General features: G+C 34.1%; 1 protein-coding gene across 1 annotated transcript in view; it reads right to left on the reverse strand.

Annotated features, from left to right (window-relative positions):
* Positions 1-2,505: 2,505 nt before the first annotated feature.
* Slc30a4 (solute carrier family 30 member 4) overlaps positions 2,506-18,867 on the reverse strand; it is a 30,514-nt gene continuing 14,152 nt past the window's right edge. Inside the window, exons 3-7 of the mRNA XM_026392118.2 lie at positions 11,263-11,416; positions 9,951-10,149; positions 8,587-8,692; positions 7,521-7,655; positions 2,506-6,868 (exon numbers count right to left, since the gene is read on the reverse strand). Of these exons, the coding sequence (XP_026247903.1) occupies positions 6,714-6,868; positions 7,521-7,655; positions 8,587-8,692; positions 9,951-10,149; positions 11,263-11,416 (749 nt within the window). The 3' untranslated portion in view covers positions 2,506-6,713. The remainder of the gene's footprint in view (positions 6,869-7,520; positions 7,656-8,586; positions 8,693-9,950; positions 10,150-11,262; positions 11,417-18,867) is intronic.

Raw genomic sequence — 18,867 nt, forward strand, 5'->3', positions numbered from 1 at the left:
AAAATGTAATCTTTTATCTATAGGGTTGAGGGTATGGCCCCAAATGCCTCCAAAGACATAGTGTTATTTCCTGTTTAACTCTAAAAACCCATGCTATTTTGTGTTCTATTTAATAGTATGTTCAGTGGCAGGGAGGTGGCCTTCAAAGACTAAGTGTTAGTTGAATGATTGTAAAATGGATTACATCTGGAAATAGTCCCCATCCACTTTAGAAAATAACATTTCCAACCAAGTGAACCTGCTTTTTGAGATATCCCAATTTTAGTATCATGATATCTTAGAGAAATGCTTCTAGAACCAAATATATATATCAATGGTCAATGCACTGTATGTTATATAACACTTTATTTTAGGTTTAAAAAATATCCTGGGCTTTGGAAAATATTCTTACATAAAGAAACAAAGGCAGGATGAAATGGGCTTGTGTTCTAATAATGCTGAAATTCAATTCAAGCTGTAAACCAAATAAGGTCCTGTTGGAACTAGTGCTGCAGCCTTCATAGGTGAACACTATAGATAAGTGAATAGGAGTTCAGGCCCTTCTTCACCCAGGCCCTTCTTCATGCCCTGAGGCCAAACATTCACTCTATTACTGTTCAGAGCCCATTATCCCTGTCATCAATTAAGCTGTTAGCAGGTTTCTTCCAGAAAGGGAATACAGGAAAGATGGAAGAATAGGCTGGGGTCAGATCTGCAAATCCTAGAAAAGTTGGGAGAGCAGAGGTGGTCTGCCTTTCTCTAGGGCTACCCTTGCTTTTAACAGGTCTCTAAATACTTCCTACTTAAAAAAATACACACACACACACACACACACACACACACACACACACACACAGTCTTACCAAAAAACAACTCAATATATTTTGGAGGAAAAAAAAAAAAAACAGTATGTAGAATCTGGCAAGTGAAACACGGATAACAAGAATTTAAAAATTAAATCAGAACTAATGCCTGCAAAATCTAGGACAGGAGACAGGAAAACTATTTGGTAACTAAAGTATCATTTTTGTGTTTATTGGGTAATACCCATGGGCAAAACTCTGCCGTTTATAATGTTCTGTAAAAGTCACGTGAATCTGCTTGTTAAGCCAGAATGTTGCTTGAAAGTTATATCTTTGGTGATATTTCACTGAGGCTAGATTTTTAACCTCCTAATCGTAAAACACATGACTCATATAGAGATTATATTTAGTCATAAGGCTTCACACTTCCTATTTATGCTTAGTCTTATTTCACAGCTTATAGCATTTATAATGGAAACATAGTTAAAATGACTTCTATATAGTCTGCTAGTATATTAAAGCTGAAAGTCTAGCATAAATAATAACTTCTAAAACTGTTACCCCAAATTAGAATTTAACATCTGACACAGACCAAAAAATGACACATCAAAATTGAAATAGTGAAGTAGATAATCAAATAATTTGTAATATGTATTTATCAATGCAACTTATCTGCTATGATTTCTGCCCAAACCCACAGGGAGATAAAAAATAAAAAAGGTCAAGGAAAGAAAAGACCCTCTGGTAACTTAACTGGCCTCATATTCACCAGTCACAGAAAATTCCAAGTGGGTTCCAGAAGAGTTTACTGCATCCATAAGTAGTGTTTTAGCCTTAAAATGTTACAAAACACACTACACAAGGGATAGCATACTTTCCCCTACAAAGTTCCAAATAGTAAATATTTTATATTGTCACAACTACTCAACTATGCCACAGTCACATGAAAGCTGCCATGGACTATATGTAATTGGACAAGTTTGCTGATTTCCAATGACACTTTATGACTTAGAGTTATTATTTATTTAAAATTCACACAATTTTCACATATTACTCTACATTACAAAAGAGTTTAAAAATGTAAAAAGCATTTTTAGCTTTTGGGTCACACAAAACAAGCTGCATACAAGATTTGGCTTGTGAGGGAGTTTGCTCACCCCTGGACCACACTGTTACTCTGATCAGACTTCTTGAAGGCCCTCAACCACTTGGATTTTCACAGCGGCTTCTGCCCTTCCTTTCTGCCAATGTTTCTGGGATTGGAAGGGCATTACGAGTGACTAACAGCAAGCAAAAGATTCTTTTAAAATCTCTTTTTATCCTCTGGAAGACTTTTTTGGGGGGTTTATTTCTTAAATTTTCTTTTCTTTTTTTATTAGTTGCTCAAGAAAATACAATGATCTTGACCTATCGTACATTTGATTCAAATGGGGTATGAATTCTTATTTTTCCACGTGTACAGATTGCAGGATCACATTGGTTAAACAGCCACGTTTATACCTACAGCCATACTAGTGTCTGTTGTATTCTGCTGCCCTTCCTATCCCTCCTCCCCTCCCCTCCCCTCCCCTCCCATCACTTCTCTAGTTGGTTATTTCTTAAAAATTTAAGAGGGCAATGCACTCTGAGATTATAAAATTAGATAAAAGAAAAAACATTGGAAAATACATTTTAAGAATATGTTTTAAGGCCCACAAACATTAATTAACGAAAAGAACAAAAATTTAAGGGACTGGATATTTTCAGTTTTTAATAAACCACATGGCAAAACAACACTTTATTTAATAAATGTATAAGAAATTCCAATTTGAAAATTCCAAATACAATACATATACATATACATATACATATACTTTGATCTTAATTACATGAATAAACCCCAGCTTCAAAATCTTTCTAAAATCAATCATATGCAAAATACCTGGTTTCTGAAGGGGCGTATGGAAAAGTATATACAATTTCTTAAAACGTGATATGGCTTATTAAATAACATTGATTTGAGAAGCATAAACTTTCCAAATGTACAGTATCTTTCAGGTGGAAAGCTGATATACTGGCAAATTTCAATTTTGTGTTGTATTTCAAAATATTCTGAATTGCACTATTTAAATGGACACTGTCTTAGATTTACCTGGGAAAGTCTTCATAAATGTTTTGCAGCCTTAACAAAAGTTAGAAAATGTTTGTTGGTCCTGACAATGTGACTGGAAGAGCAGCTAAAACCCTTTGTAGGCAGATGAGAACTCAAACTGGCTGGTCTAAGTGCACTCACACAATTAAACACTGAAAAACTCCCACCCAATTTCTTCAAATTTGCATGCTCCCACTAACAACAAAAAACAATATACCTGACTGGCAATCTGTAAATCAATTTGAAGCCCTGGCTTGATAGGATTCACATGATAGATCTGGAATTAGGGTCTGGAAACAGTATTTTGGCTATAGTGATATTAAGCTTCCTTAGTTATTCTGAGCATCCCCTTCATACAAGCATATAGTGAGCTGTTACTGTTCGTTTATGACTATGCTTGGTTCAAAGACAAACTGAACCAAATGAACCAATCTTATACCTAGGGACACATCCTGTAACTTTAAATTTACTATATATAAGACAATCAAGAGCAAATTGCCTAAAACTTTATTTCAAAGGGATTCAATTCTGTAAGAACATCTCATTCATTATGATAAACTAATACAAAAGAACTGTGCTTGTTTCAGAATCAAATTATTATCTCTATGTTGAGAGTGGGTGGTTGAGAAACACAACCCAGAGTCTTGTTGGCAATTATCTTCACAGCTGGTTGTATGGTGTAGTCTGTCCATAACACTTGCTCTATGAATCAGTAAAAATCAGCTACTAAAAAAAAAAAAAAAAAGATTCCTTCCCACCTAGAAACACATGTCTAAGTAGTGCCTTGTCTCTAAAAAATGTTTTTCATCACACTATAATGAGAGAGAAGCTCACGTACTGGATCTTGACCATGTCTGAGAAGATTTTACGAAAGATAAATACACCTGGGTTCCAGAGAGAGAACACTGAGACTCATAAGAGCAAGAAACTTAGTTGTAGAGAATGGAAATAAAGCACCCAAAGTTGAAAACAAACAGTAAAATAAGAAATCCAGTGATTTGGCATACAATACTGACAGGTGCTATAGTAGTGAAAAATCTGTGCTCATATTACATAAGAAATTACATCAGCTTCTAGTTCTGCATATCAAAGTCCTCTAAAATATGACTTCTTCAACTGCACTCCCATTATATTTCTTAAAACAGCAAGATCATTAGAGAAGCAAAAGGTCTTTTCCTAAAACAAATCAAAGGGTTGCATCTGGCCAGAGTTGTGAAACACAGGTTAACATACACAGCATACACAAGTAACTCAGATTATTTGCAAATATTAATTAGAACATGTAACTGTGAAGAACTGCCAAGTTATTACATTGTGATCTGTTATGCCTTGTAATTCGTTTTTCCAATACAAAATTACTAATGCTATGTGTCTGTTCAACTCAGCCCGTGTTTCACAGGGCAACAGAAAGCTCTTTGAGAGTTTAGCTGAGAAGCATAACCACCAGTGTGGTTGTAGTTCAATAGGTGAAGGAGAGACCAAACCAAAGCTCTTTGTTAGAAGCTGTGCAGTCCTTGGTCACAACAGCTAAGTTAATGTCCTCTACTGTGGGTTTTGTCAACTTAGAAAAAGTGAAATCTATCAATTCTCAAATCTTGCAGACTAAGTAAAGTACAATACAAAGTCTGTACAAAGACAAAGCACAGGAAACCAATAAAGTTTTTACAAAGACAAAGCACAGGAAACTTCATGTGTACCTTACTTTAAGCAAAACACAGTAATTAAAATTTACAAAAGTCTGCATTTTACAAAAGGGTCCTTTTCAATACTCAAATGGATTTTTAGACTGTTTTATCAAATAATGTTTTAGGGAACAGACTGATATGAAAAGCCATATAAGATAAAGGAAAATTTACAAAAAACAAGCTCTGCAGATATGGGAAAATTATTAGTATATAATGTGTATGGTTTCTTTTCTCTTCTAGATACCTAAATCCCATAAATTCCCAGGTGTCCACTGAAATGGCTCTCATTTATTGTTACTTCTATATGTGAGAGTATTTTGACTTAAAGTTTATATTCTTCTAAAATTTTTGAAGCTCAAATAAGTTTTCTAATGGATTGCCATAACAGTTCAATTCAACAAGACCTACTGAATTTTATTAGGTATCACCAACCCTTTTATGATACCATAAATTCCCAACAATCTTTAAGGTAAATACAGGTTGTCTTATTTTAGGTTTAATGAAAATGAACTCTATTTCCTGTTCTTCATTTATAGTATAAGTCATCTGTACACCTATTTAAAGTTTTACTTCACAACTTGCCTAGTACATTGTTACTTTGATTTTCTGGGGAGCCAAGAAGTATAACTATTTTGGTTATAAGATAACCAAGTATAAGTATTATACTTATACTTGGTTATAGTATAAGAAAGTGTCCCCCTTGAAAAAGGACTTCAAATGTAAGTAAAGATAATCTCAAAACCAATGGCTACAAAATGAAACATGAATATTCATAGCTGCCACTTTAATACATCTGTTGCCAGTTACATTGTCTTCAGTTTGGAAATGTTTATGCTGTCTCTTTACAACACAGATTCAGCGCCCATCCCTATCCCAGTGTTTTAATAAACACAGACACACATAAGGTCAAAAACCTTTTACTTTTTGTTTTCCTAAAGTAGTATTTCCTCCTGAACCTCTGAACCTTTCTGGTATGATATTAGAAAACTTCAAAATTATATCTTGGAATTTCTGGATTCCATTGAGAATCTCTAACCTCTGTCATAAAGCAGACATTCTCTCTGGAGTAGTAGTTAATCTACATAGAGGGCATCACAAACTGAACTTCAGCCCTCTACAGTTACCCTGAAAGGACAATACAGATAACCTGGAATGAGGGCAGAAACCAAGCTACCAAGCAAACTGTATAAAATGTTGACAGTCCTTAAACAGGCAGAGAATCATTACTTAGATTTTGCAGTCTTTTGCTGTCCTTATATCAATTCTAAAACCAAAAAGTGATTTTGGGAAGATGTAAATCTGAAACTCCACACCCCATTCTTGCTTCTTTGTTTTAAATAATCATATGGTAATCTGAGTTTAAGACTAATTTCTGCCATTCAGAATTCTACTGAAAATATTTCCTAAGTAATTTAATGACAGTGATCACAATATGTAAAGATTTGGTTCTGATAAGATTACAAATAATCAAAAATGTTAACTTTGAGATTCAAAGCCTGGTAATATCTGGAAAAAGTTGTTTATAAAGTATAACAATAACATTAAGACTTATTTGTGAAATAAAATGTTTCTGAAACACTTAGGAATACATGCTTATTCCATTCTGGACAATTAGTAGTACTTTCTGAAATCTGTTGAGAAATAATTTCTGTATAAAGAGAGCAGCAATTCCAGAAGCTGGATGTCAAGATTACATAATAAAAAACAAAACAAACAAAACAACAACTTAGTTTGCTAGCACTGGCTTGATATAAAGTGGCCTTTAAAAAGTATTTTTAAATGCAAATACTGATTCTGATGCTTCCTTTAAGATGTGTACTTTGTCAAATTAATGAAGTATGGTCTTGGATTGTCTTCTATGAGGTATCTGTAGAATTACATCTCATTCTGTAAACAGTATATGGGAAACATCTTCATCCTAAAATCATGGCGAAGTCTCATTTTACCATTAAACAGAGACTCCCATTGTCAGGCTGGAGTGATTGTTTTGAGAGACTGGTGGTTGATATGGACACAGCTGTTAGGGATTCCATTTTCTCATTTAGGTTTGCATTTATTGCTCTCAAGTCTGTGACTGAAGGATAAATAAGGCAGTAAACCCCAAAACACAAAAAATCAGGGACTGGAATTCTGACAATCTGCACAAGTTCTGTTTACTTCTTGTCTGTAACTCTGAAGCTGAATAGTACATTTATACATGCCAAATGTGTTCAATAATAAATGCTTTGCTTTGGATTGTACTTCCTCCCATTTAGATGAACTTCCAGGAACTGCAATGTCAAGAAAATATTATTACTATTCATTGTACATAGTTACACATTAATGAATAATATATGGGGAAAAAACAACATTAACAAATTTTTACTAGTTTTAGTGTTACCACTCTAAATTATTCTGTTAAAGAATTAAGTCAGTTTGCATATCCTGAATGGCTTCTTATTATTCCAATCTCTTCAGTCCATTCTCAGGTAGAGAAAGAATATCAGATATCAGTTATAAGCTTGACATTAAAATATACTTAAAAAAATAAACCACATGCATGTATTATTTTGATACAAAATTAAAAGCATCAACTGTGAAAAGACAAATAAAAAACACAAGAACCTAGCTTTTCTAGAAAAAAGAAAAAAGCATGGTAAATATACTTAACACCTATGATCTGAAGGTAAAGACCAATATATGATGTCTTATCTTAAAGGAAAAAAAAATTTATAAGAGGAATCAGAACTGGGGGAAAAAAAGGAGAGAAAAATTCTTTTTCCGCCATCAATATTGACCTGCAACTTAACCATTTGAAGAGACTCACTCCTCCCTTCAATCTTTTCATCAGAAAAATCTTCTTAATTATAAGCTCAGATGTTTAATTCCAAAGATAGAAGTCCATTAACCTCAGGCAGACCCACATTTACATTAGCAACATACTTAGCTGCATGTGAACGATGGCAGTGGATTTTCCTGAAGTCAGAGACCAGATATTCAAATCTTCCACAGAATATACATCTTCTATTTTCATCAAGGCTTCTTTGATATAATCTACATTCAAATGGCTTGGTACCCCTATAAATTCAGAATATATAATTTAATAGTAAAATTTACTTTGGAAAGAAAAAAACAACTTTTACATTATATTAAAAAATGGCTTGCCAAATCAATTTAAACAAATATCTTTTAAAGTATTAAAATGTATTTTAATATGTTAATGCTTTAAGATAAACTATATATACATTTTACAAAAGATAAAGGAAATACACGAGAGGTTAACATTACTTTAAAAATGCTCATTCTCACTAAAAAAGAATGCCAATCAAACCAGAATACTTAGTTTAATAGGTAAGCTAGGATAGACAAAGAAAGGGAGGTTGAATATTTGATAATGATAAGCATACTGATGAGAACTTTTAGTTTCATGATTATACATTCTCAGTAAGGCAAGAATATTATAAACCCAACAAAGTCAGTCATTAGTTAAATGGAAATTAAAGAATTAACTAAATTACTATCCATAATCACATCAAGAATCAAAAGTCAGGGCTGGGGTTGTGGCTCAGTGGTCAAGCGCTTGCCTAGCATGTGTGAGGCACTAGGTTTGATTCTCAGCACTGTATTTAAAAAAAAAAAAGGTCCCTTGACAACTAAAAATATTAAAGAATCAAAAGTTACATTCTTGTCCTAATCTACAGTTTATTAGCAGCATAACCTTAACTATGTTAAGTTATTCCTCTAAATCTCAATTTTCTTGATTGCAAATGGGGATAACTTACTCCACAGTATGCCTTACCAACTTTGCTTGGATATTATAAGGGTAAAATGGGTAACAGATGGGAGAATGCATTGATCCTTATATGCTATACACAAAAGCTGATGTATGTAGTCTAATAAGTATCAGTAATGTGCAAAAGTCATACCTCTAACCCAGAGTGTCCCTCTGATTCCCAATCTCTGTTAGGGAAGGAATAAACCCACAGTGAAGATTTTAGTAAGATCTTACCTTCCAGTATTATAACTACTGTATCCCAGATGATGCGAAATGTTGTGAAAGCCACAAGTAATGAAAACACATATGTACAGATGGGATCAGCAATCTTGTATTCTGGCTAAAAGGTAAAAGATCAAAGTTATAAGATTAAATATGGACAGACATAAAATACTGTAAAGCAAAGCAAGGTGTATGTCCTGTTCTTTGGCTTTCTTTAACAGGATTAAAGAATACCATTTTGTTTGTAACTGGGGCTTGAACCCAGGGCACTCTATCAATCCTTTATATTTTTTATTTTGAGACAGGGTTTTGCTCAGTTGCCAAGGTTGGCCTCAAATTTGCAATCCTTCTACCTTGGCCTCCAAAATTACTAGAATTACATGGGTGTACCAAAGCTTGGGTAGAAAATACATTAAAACTTGGATATTGTAAAACTATTTCCAGAAGTTTAATCACTTGTTCTATTATTCTTCTCTGTGCCTTCTCTAAATCTTCTATCCAGAATCATAAAACATTGAACCTGGTGAGGTGGTACCATTGTGTTTACTACTAATAAAAAGAAATGTATTACATCATGCTAAGTGAAATAAGCCAGACCCAGAAAGTCAAGGATTGAATGTTTTCTCTCATATGTGGAAATAAGAGGGAGGAATAAAAAGGGATCTCATGATAATAGAATAGAGCAAAGGGAGCAACAGGAAGGGGACTGAGAAGAGATGGGGATAGACATGGGAAAGTACTGGGGAAAAAAATCAACTAAATTATGCTATGTCTATGTATAAACATACCATAATGATCCCACTTTCATATACAATTATAATGCACTAATTATATATGGGATACAAGTAGAGTAAAGGCAAGAAGATCAAAGGGAGAGAAGGTAAGCAGAATTACTGAGGAATGAGATTGATCAAATTGTTATATACACATATGAATATAGCAAAATGAATCCCACTACTGTGTATAATTATAATGCATCAATTAAAAACAGGAAACTAAGTAGGGTGCTGCGGTGTACTCCTGTAATCCCAGTAGCTCAGGAGGCTGAGATAGGAAGATCATGAGTTCAAAGCCAGCCCTAGCAAAAGCGAAATGCTAAGCAACTCAGTGAGACCCTGTCTCTTAAAAAAAAATAATAATACAAAATAGGGCTGTGGATGTGGCTCAGTGGTCCAGTGCCCCCAAGTTCAATCCCCAGTTCCCCCCTCCCCCAAAAAAGGAACCATACTTATTGATAGCCCATTAAACTTACACCAATACAAAATGAATAGAACTGGCACTGGTGTCCAGCACACTGATAAAAAAAAAAAATCATCTTTAGTTTTAATGCTGAAACTAAATACAATTCAAAATAGGAAAATCAGAAATCATATTACCTTGAATCGTATGATGTATGCAGCTATTAGCACACCAACACTCTGTACCAAATCTCCTAAGGCATGCACAAATGCAGCTCTTACTGCCAGGCTATCCTGCCCATGGCTATGTCCACCAGAACCTGTGGTAGGAGAATTTGAAGGCAGGGAGTGGGAATGGGAGTGATGGTGACCAGACTGGTTCAACAGAAACCCCATTCTGTTAAAAATAAAAGAAAATATTATTATTTTCTCAACAATTATTGATAAAAATATTTGTTACTGTCAGATACAAATGAGGCAACATGGAACTCATTCATTTAATAAATATTTGAGAACCTATTTTATATCAGGTAAATAAGTGCTTAAGTCAAAACAGTGAATCAGACATATCTATCCCCACACGGAGCTTATGTTCTAGTAGAGAAGGCAGAGAAGCAAGCAAACACATAATGTACAGCTGGTGATGTGAAATGCTTTGAAGAAATATAGAGCATTGTAAGGGGATGGAAAAATGGGTGGGGGAAGTGGTCAGAGAAGGCCTCTTTCAAATTTCATTTAAGCAGAGACCTGAAGGAAGTTAGAGAGTAAATGGTTGAAAAGTGCTCTAGGTGGAAGAATAGTAACATAAAAATGTGCTCCATATACTTGAAAAAAGATGGTCATTGTGACCAGAATAAAGTGAGCAAATCTGCTAGGAGATGAGTTGGAGAGCTATACACAGGGTAGGGTCTTTTGATTTTATTTTAAGTATGACTAGAAGCCACTACACAGCCTCTGGTAAACTATGATTAGAAGACCATCTTGTTTGACTGTTGTTGTAAATACTGTTTTACCATATAACAGCGATGTTCATTTGTTGACACAATGAACATGATTGCTATTGTTTTGAAACCACAGGGCTGCAGCTTCTAAAGAGAAGCTGCATAGCTCTCAAAGTTTAAAATATTTACTGTCTTGCCTTTACAGAGAAAACTTCCTGACCTCTGGTATAAATGATTAAGTGTACAACTTATAATCTTGCGGCTTGTAAGGAAAAAAACTGGCAGTTAAAAAAAAACCCCAAAACTAGTTTAACACCTAAGTATCCTAAAAGTTAAATAACAAAATACTTTGTCCTGCTTAAATTCCTGATTTTTAGCCAAACCCCAGTACACCTGAGCAAGCTAGAGGACTTTGTAATATTCAAAGTTTATTAAAATTAATAAGAAAAATTAATATGCTACATAATTTTAAATATGTGAAAATATCACTTCACCATATGAATGCACATCTAGTAGTCTCTAAGTTCATAGTATCTGAAAATATTAATGTGAAAAAATGCCAAGCTTACATTATATTAATTGCAACTCCAACAGCAGCAGTGATGAGCATTATATCTCCATTTATTTCATAGTTCATATGGATAGTTCTTTGCACAGCTTCATATAAGAGGAATCCCATAAGTATATATATCAACAGCACACTAATCATAGCTGACAAAACCTCTAGAAGGAAAAATATATAAAACAAATATATACTCAGCATTTATTACACTTCAACTAATTAAATATTGTACATTTTTATTTTCTCTAGGAAGGTAAGAGCACTTTGTAATTTTTGTCACAAAATATTTCTTTTTTAAAAAATATTTACCATTTGAATGATCTGAATCCTCTACTAATTTACCACCTCTCCACTTCCTACTCTCTATTCATTATCTCTTCAGTGTCAAATTTTGTAGACAAATATTTATAGACTATACACAAGGTAAAAAAATGACAAAGTGGGAAAAATATTTGTAATTACAGACAAATTCCCTAACATTAAGAAAGTATACTTAAAAATGAGTAACTAAGTAAGCCAGAAGAAAAACCAGTAAGGAATACAAACAGTAATTCACAGCAAACAGAAATGTCAAAATTCTCAAAATCAGTCATAAAAAAAGAAATTAAAATTAAAAAATTGATCCCTTTTCTCCCTTTCAACTGAATTGGCAAAAATTAAAAAGTTTGATAGTATCCAGAGGTAGCAAACCTATACTGGAGGAAACATTGTGTGGTTTTACCTTTTCTGAAGGTCAATTAGCAAAACTAATCAAAATTTAAAATGCATATATTCCTTGATTTGGCAATTCTACTTCTAAGAATCTACTAGTGTACCAGCATATTGTGTACACTTCCATCTTTAAAAAAATATCTACAGTTTTTTTTCACTATAGGATTGTCTTATTATAAAAAAAACTGGACATGTTAAATGCCCACCAAAGAGAAATTTAATGAATAAATTTTGATACAGACACAGACAGTGGGGATACCAGAGAATCATTTATTCAAGAAAAAATAAAAATCAGGAAAATTGATAGTCGTAAGACAGACAAGAAAGTATTACATATGGGAAATGGAACCTGAAGCTTAGGGGATTTACTTTATATTCTTTTTGGTAGTGTTTGAAATGTTTTAAGGATTTACCATAAACACATGTTAACAGACTAAAGAAAAACAGAATTTTAAAATATGCAGTATTCATATGCAGGCTTTCTCCTCTAGAATGATATACACATGCCAACTGAGTTGCACATGTGCAAAATAAGGTATGCTCTGGGTCTATTCATTAAACATTGTACATAATAGCAAATGATTAGTAGGAGCCTTAACACAATACTATGTAGTTGTGGAAATAATAAGAAAGCAGGTTGGAGATGCAGCTCAATGGTATAGCACTTGCCTATTGTGCACAAGGCCCTTAGTCTCATCCCCAGCACAGCAAAGAAAGAAAAAAAAGAGTAAGAAATCTTATTCTGATGTCCAAGACACAGTGTTATATGTAAAATAGCAAAGTATACAAAGTATGTACAATATGTTACCATTTGTATAACACAGAAAATATAATCATCTGAAAATTCGATCTCTGTAAGGATTATAAAAAACACTGGTTTCCTTGGGTGAGGAGAACTGGCTGGGAGACTTGGATGACTTTATACTATATATGCTTTTGTACCATTTGAATTTTCTGCCATGTGAATATGAAGTAAAAATTCCATCTTTTCAAAATAACAAAATATGGCAATGTGAAGTACATTTTAAAATAACTAATACTATATCAAATAAATGCTGATTGCAAAATAATAAAAGCAGGAAAATATTTTAACTTTTTTTTGTGGGGGGGTACCTGGGATTGAACCCAGGGCTTTCTACTACTGAGCTACATCTCCAGTCCTTTTTATATATTTTGAGACAGGGTCTTGCTAAGTTGCGAAGGCTGGTCTTGAACTTCTGATTCCCCTGCCTCAGCCGCTTAGGTGGTAGGGATTACAAGTGTGTACCACCACACTTGGCTAGGAAAATACTTTTTGGGGGGTGCTAGTATGAGGTATTGAACCCAGGAGTGCTTAACCACTGAGCCACATTTCCCAGCCCTTTTTATTTTGAGACAAGGTCTTGATGAGTTGCTTAGGGCCTTGCTAAATTGCTGAGGCTGGTTTTGAACTTGTGATCCTCCTGACTCAGCCTCCTGGGCTGCTGGGATTACAAGTTTGTGCCACCATATCTGGTTCCTAGTCCTTTTTCTTTTTTTATTTTGTGCCTGGCCAAGAAAATACTTTTCTTTCTCCTACATTTTTATTGGTGCATTATAGTTGTACATATTGATAGAATTTGTTGTTACATATTCATACATGTACACAATATAACAATATAATTTGGCCAATGTCACTTCCCAGGACTTCCCCCTCTCCCTACCCAACTTCCATCCCTTGGTCCCTTTTCTCTACTGATTTCCCTTTGATTTTTAGGAGATCCACCCCACCTTTCTTTTCCTTTTTCCTCTCTAGCTTCCATATATGAAGAAAACATACAGCCCTTGACCTTCTGAGTTTGATTTATTTCACTTAACATGATGGTCTCTAATTTCTTCCATTTCAGGAAAATACTTTTAAAGAAAACTTTTCCTGTCAAGAAAACAGGACATTAATCCTATTAAGTATTAAAAAGAATAACAATCTAAAAAACTGTTATCTTGGATGACTCATTGTTCAAAGGTTCCAGGTAGTTCAAGTATGTTGGACTTTGATATACTTTCATCCCAATTTATAAATTACAATGCTGTGAAATTACCTAGTGTTAAGAGACTTTTCCCCAAAGACAAATAATTAATTAGTAGCCAAAACTTCTTATAAAATCCTGTGTATCAACAGAACAGATGTTGCAATAAGACAAAGAAAATCTCATACAAATCCTATTCAAAATTGTAGTCTACCTATTTCCGACATACTGATATTCATACTTTGAATGGGATATAAGAGCTGTAGAAGACAGGAAAAAGTCAACTAAAATATAAAGCTAGTGCAGTGCATTCCTATAATCCTGGTTGCTTGGGAGGCTGAGGTAGGAGGATTGCAAGTGAGAGGACAGCCTCAGAAACTTACTTAGCAAGGTCCTAAGCAACTTAGTAAAATCTGTCTTTAAAAAAAAATAATAAGGCTGAGGATGTAGCTAAGTGGTAAAGTGCCCCTGGTTTCAACACCCAGTAATATCTCTCCCCCCCCCAAGAAATATATAAAGTTTTGAAGAGAATTTCATATTAAGTACAGGCAGTAAACTCTTTAAGGATACAGAGAGATTTGCATGTAGCAGGTACTCAAATGTTTACAGATGAATTTGTAGAAAGAAGGTAGTCAAAGGCTGACAAAGAGCAGATGATAAAAGTCTATCCAGTTTATAAGTTTAAGCTAAATACACACAATAGGTTATATACTAAATCCTTTCAAACAAGGAGTAAACAGGTTAAAAGAAGTTGTAAGCCAAATAAAAGGTGGAAAACACATGAACTTTCTTGTCAAGTTATAACTGCTTATGGTAAAATACATCTGTATAAATAATATGAAGAAAGAAGACAATTTAATAAACCCAAATGTCAAAATTCCATGTGCTAGTGATAATCTCCTACTAGTAAGAGAACCTCAATCACGTAGCAAGGCTCAAGTTAGCAACTAGGCCACCATAGTTTTTTTTTAACATTTTAGTGAAATATTATTTTATGTTTTTTTTCTTTATATATGACAGCAGAATGCATTACAATTCTTATTACATATATAAAGCACAATTTTTCATATCTCTGATCGTATACATAGTATATTCACACCAATTCGCGTCTTCATACCTGTACTTTGGATAATAACAGGTTTTAAGAAAGACAGTGGATGCAGCCCTGCAGGGCTAAAGTGGAAGGAAGGGTGAGAGGCCAGCATGGATCCCTCATCCAATCAGAGTGGGCTAGGGCAGGATCTAGGGTGGGGGCCTGCTACAGAACTTATGAGTGCCTGGTTCTGGATAGGAATGACAATCTGGTTCACAGTGAAAGTGGCATCAGTCCAGGGACTGCCTTATTCTAGACTTAAAGTTTACATCTTACTTTCAGTTAAGAGGATTGATAAGCCAGACTTGTCTAAAATGGAGAAATTTAACAAATTAAAACTGAAGAAAACTAATATTGAAGAAAACAAAAAATAAAACAAAGTAACAAAACCCAAAATATTCTTCCCTCAAAGAAAACTATCCTGCATGAGAAAATGTGTCCAAACATCATAAAATGGAGATCTCCTCTAAAGAGCAATTTTTTTCCAACCATAAATCTTATTTTCAGGATTCTTTTGTAAACCTGTGTAAAGAAATTTTAGGCACTATACGGCTTCTCACCTGTACTCCCTGGCTAAGAGGTTAACAGTAGTCAATGTTCCCTTAAATTTATTTTTAAATCTCCCACTGATATATAAATAAATTTCAGATGGAAGATGATAAGATGCTGTCAATAATCTCACCATTGATGACTTTTGTGTGTGGAGTCCTTGCCCACCCCCTTCAAAGAGCAAGTCAATTCTAACTTAGAATGGGTTCCTTCACTGATACAAACACACAGTCAGGGTGTTTTTTTTTTTTTTTTTTCTGTACTGGAGATTGAACCCAGGGGCACTTAACCACTACAGAGTCACATCCTACTACTGAGATTTACAATTGAGAAGTGTAGTGATCTAGCTAAAAATGCTAATAGTAGTAATGCGATTGTTCATTCTGATAAAACAAACAAAAAGCTCTTTCACTACAAATAAATTAAACGTTGGTTAAAACTATGAACAGGGCTAATTAGGGTTTAAAAATTGTGTTTTATAGTATATTTAATGAGATAGAATACAGATAAGGGTACGCAATTCCCTTTTCCCTAGCAGCATTTAAGAAAAGGAAACTTTCAATCAACAACCAAATTATGACCTGTTTCAATTTTCTCGTTCTTGGTTGGTACCTAGACACATAACTTGCAATTAAGCTTTCCAGGACAAAAGGAATGCCTATCAGATGGATTTTTTTGTTTTCTTAAATGAGACCTAGCAAATCTCACAATTGAACACTAGATTTTGTAAAGTTACTACTCCGTTACCTTTAGATAAATCTGAAAGATTAATTTCAATCTAAATGGAAATTTAACATAAATTTAAAACTATGGAAAAAGATTTTATACAGTAGTTATATTTGCCACTTTATACATATATAATTAAAATCGTTACATCTGGCTAAACTGTGGCATTTAGAGAAGGGAGTAGGATGAGTATGTGTTTTTGCTACAAGATCACTTAGATCTTCTCATTCATTGGAAATATAAACAAATATTTATGGCCAAAGATCTAATAAAGATTAGAATACATTCTGAATTTCACATACAGAGGATAAAGAGTTTTTGTTTTAATGGCTAATAAATGCTAAAAGAAAAAGAAGAGAATGGAAGAAAATAAATGATTGTCAAGTTTTGATAGTAATACAAAACATGAAAACTGCTTATTGCACATTTAAAAACAATAGTAAAAAAATACCAAAACTAGAGGTTTTCAAGTTCATAAGAAAAACACTGAAGTCCTTCTTCATTATTTTCCATAATAATCTTTCCATAGCATTTCCTATAACTTATGACTATATTTGTTTATGTATATTTAATACTGTTTGTCTCTCCACCCTATTATTCATTTATTCAACAAGTAACTGTTGGGCAACCATTCAGTGAATGAATAATAATTTGCCTCAGCTGTGTAAACCGCATACAATTAAAACATGTTTTCATGGGTGAGGCATAAATGTATTGGACTACCACAACTGTTAGCTTCTCTAATGCTATGATGCCAGTAATGAGTATATTTTACTTCAATTACACGAACAATTGTCTTTCTGTTGTCTCAAAGAACTATATACAGTATAGCAAAAATCTAAAGTTGTGTTTCAGAGGTCTATAAAAATGAATAGAGAGTAGAGATGCATCCTCTTTTCCACTTCCTTTTATGATATTTCTCTTTTCTACCTTTCAATGGAAGACAGGAAGAAAACAGAAGGGAAAAGAGTGGACTATATTGGATTTGCCTAAGAATTCCAAACTAGCATTTGTATTTCAGCTCAGCCACAGAGGTCCTTCCTACCCTCAGACTGAAGACATACCGGATTTTTGGTGGCCCACTGTCACTATCAGAAGGCCAAGCTAAACACCAGGGTTTGTCTTTGGATTCGCTCACCTTTTATTCTAAATAGTATCTCCTACTGCCTTCTTACCACTCCCCCTCATCATATACATGGTGCCAACTATTCTCAAGTTATGATGGCTATCCAATGTTGACCTCCTTACTTATGTCTTCCTTCTGCTTCAATAAAAATTCCCATATCTAAGAAGTTCTAGACTCTACTCTTTTCTTATAAAAGTTCATGTGATGTGGTTAAAGTCCCAATAAGATATGAATAATTACTAGACATAACTCTTGTCATGGGTAGGATGAAGCGGTTAAAATGAATCACAACTAGGAGAAGAGATTATGATTTTTTTTGGCTGTGGATATGAGAAGATTTTTTAGCTGAATATTTTCTGTTCCTTTAACATCAGAGGATGAAATAACAAATTATGTGGGACTAGGAATGCAACCATAAACTTGCTCCAGGATGACCTGTAATCTAGCCAGATATGCCCAAGGTCTTTGCACAGTACATACAGCTATAAAAGACTTCTATATTGTCACTTTGCCATTAACCTAGGTTGATGATCTGCATTACCACAGCACAGAAATTGCATTCTATTCCAAATACAAAGCAACTCTGCTTACTACAGTCCTCACATGATCATAATCTTTAATCAGCACAATCTCTTCAGCCCAAGATCTGGGAAAAAAGCCACATAAATTAAGTCAAATTACTTTCACAATCCAAAGGAAAGAAGCAGAAAGCAAGAAAGTAAGCAAGGGAATGGGCTATTCTCTTCAGAATGCCACTTCTCCTATTCCTATTCCTCCTGAGGATTTGTGAGATTTCTTCTATTGTGATTTCTTTACGTTCTAAGTTTTATTAGCTCCCAGAATAAGGTGACATAAAATAAATTGGATCAAATAAATCCAGACACTTAAAAATAACCCACATTGGGCTCCTATCCTGGCTTCTAAACCATAAAAAACTGCTATTGCAGTTCACTGAAAAGAAATAAAGAAAAAAGAATTTTACATTATCTGTGACTCACATGAAGGGAAAAAAGAGAAGCAATGAAATAAAACTGACTCCTAGAGCAACCACTTGTGTTTATCCCAGAAATCTAAAAATATCTCTCCACCTTGAATGAATGATTTTTGTTAAAATGAACTTTGTTATTGGGCTGGGGATGTGGCTCATGCGGTAGCGCGCTCGCCTGGCATGCGTGCGACCCGGGATCGATCCTCAGCACCACATACAAACAAAGATGTTGTGTCTGCCGAGAACTAAAAAATAAATATTAAAATTCTCTCTCTCTCTCTCTCAAAAAAATGAACTTTATTATATTGCCAAAAAAGTTCAAAGACGTAAGAGTATAAAAGCACATCCTTAAAAACTGTTATTTAATCATCAGAGTGAATCATCTTACTTTTCTCCTACCACCTTGCTGAGACAGTTATGTGGAGACAGTAAGC

The sequence above is a fragment of the Urocitellus parryii genome, chromosome 6, assembly GCF_045843805.1.
Source record: "Urocitellus parryii isolate mUroPar1 chromosome 6, mUroPar1.hap1, whole genome shotgun sequence".
In the NCBI taxonomy this organism is placed as follows: domain Eukaryota; kingdom Metazoa; phylum Chordata; class Mammalia; order Rodentia; family Sciuridae; genus Urocitellus; species Urocitellus parryii.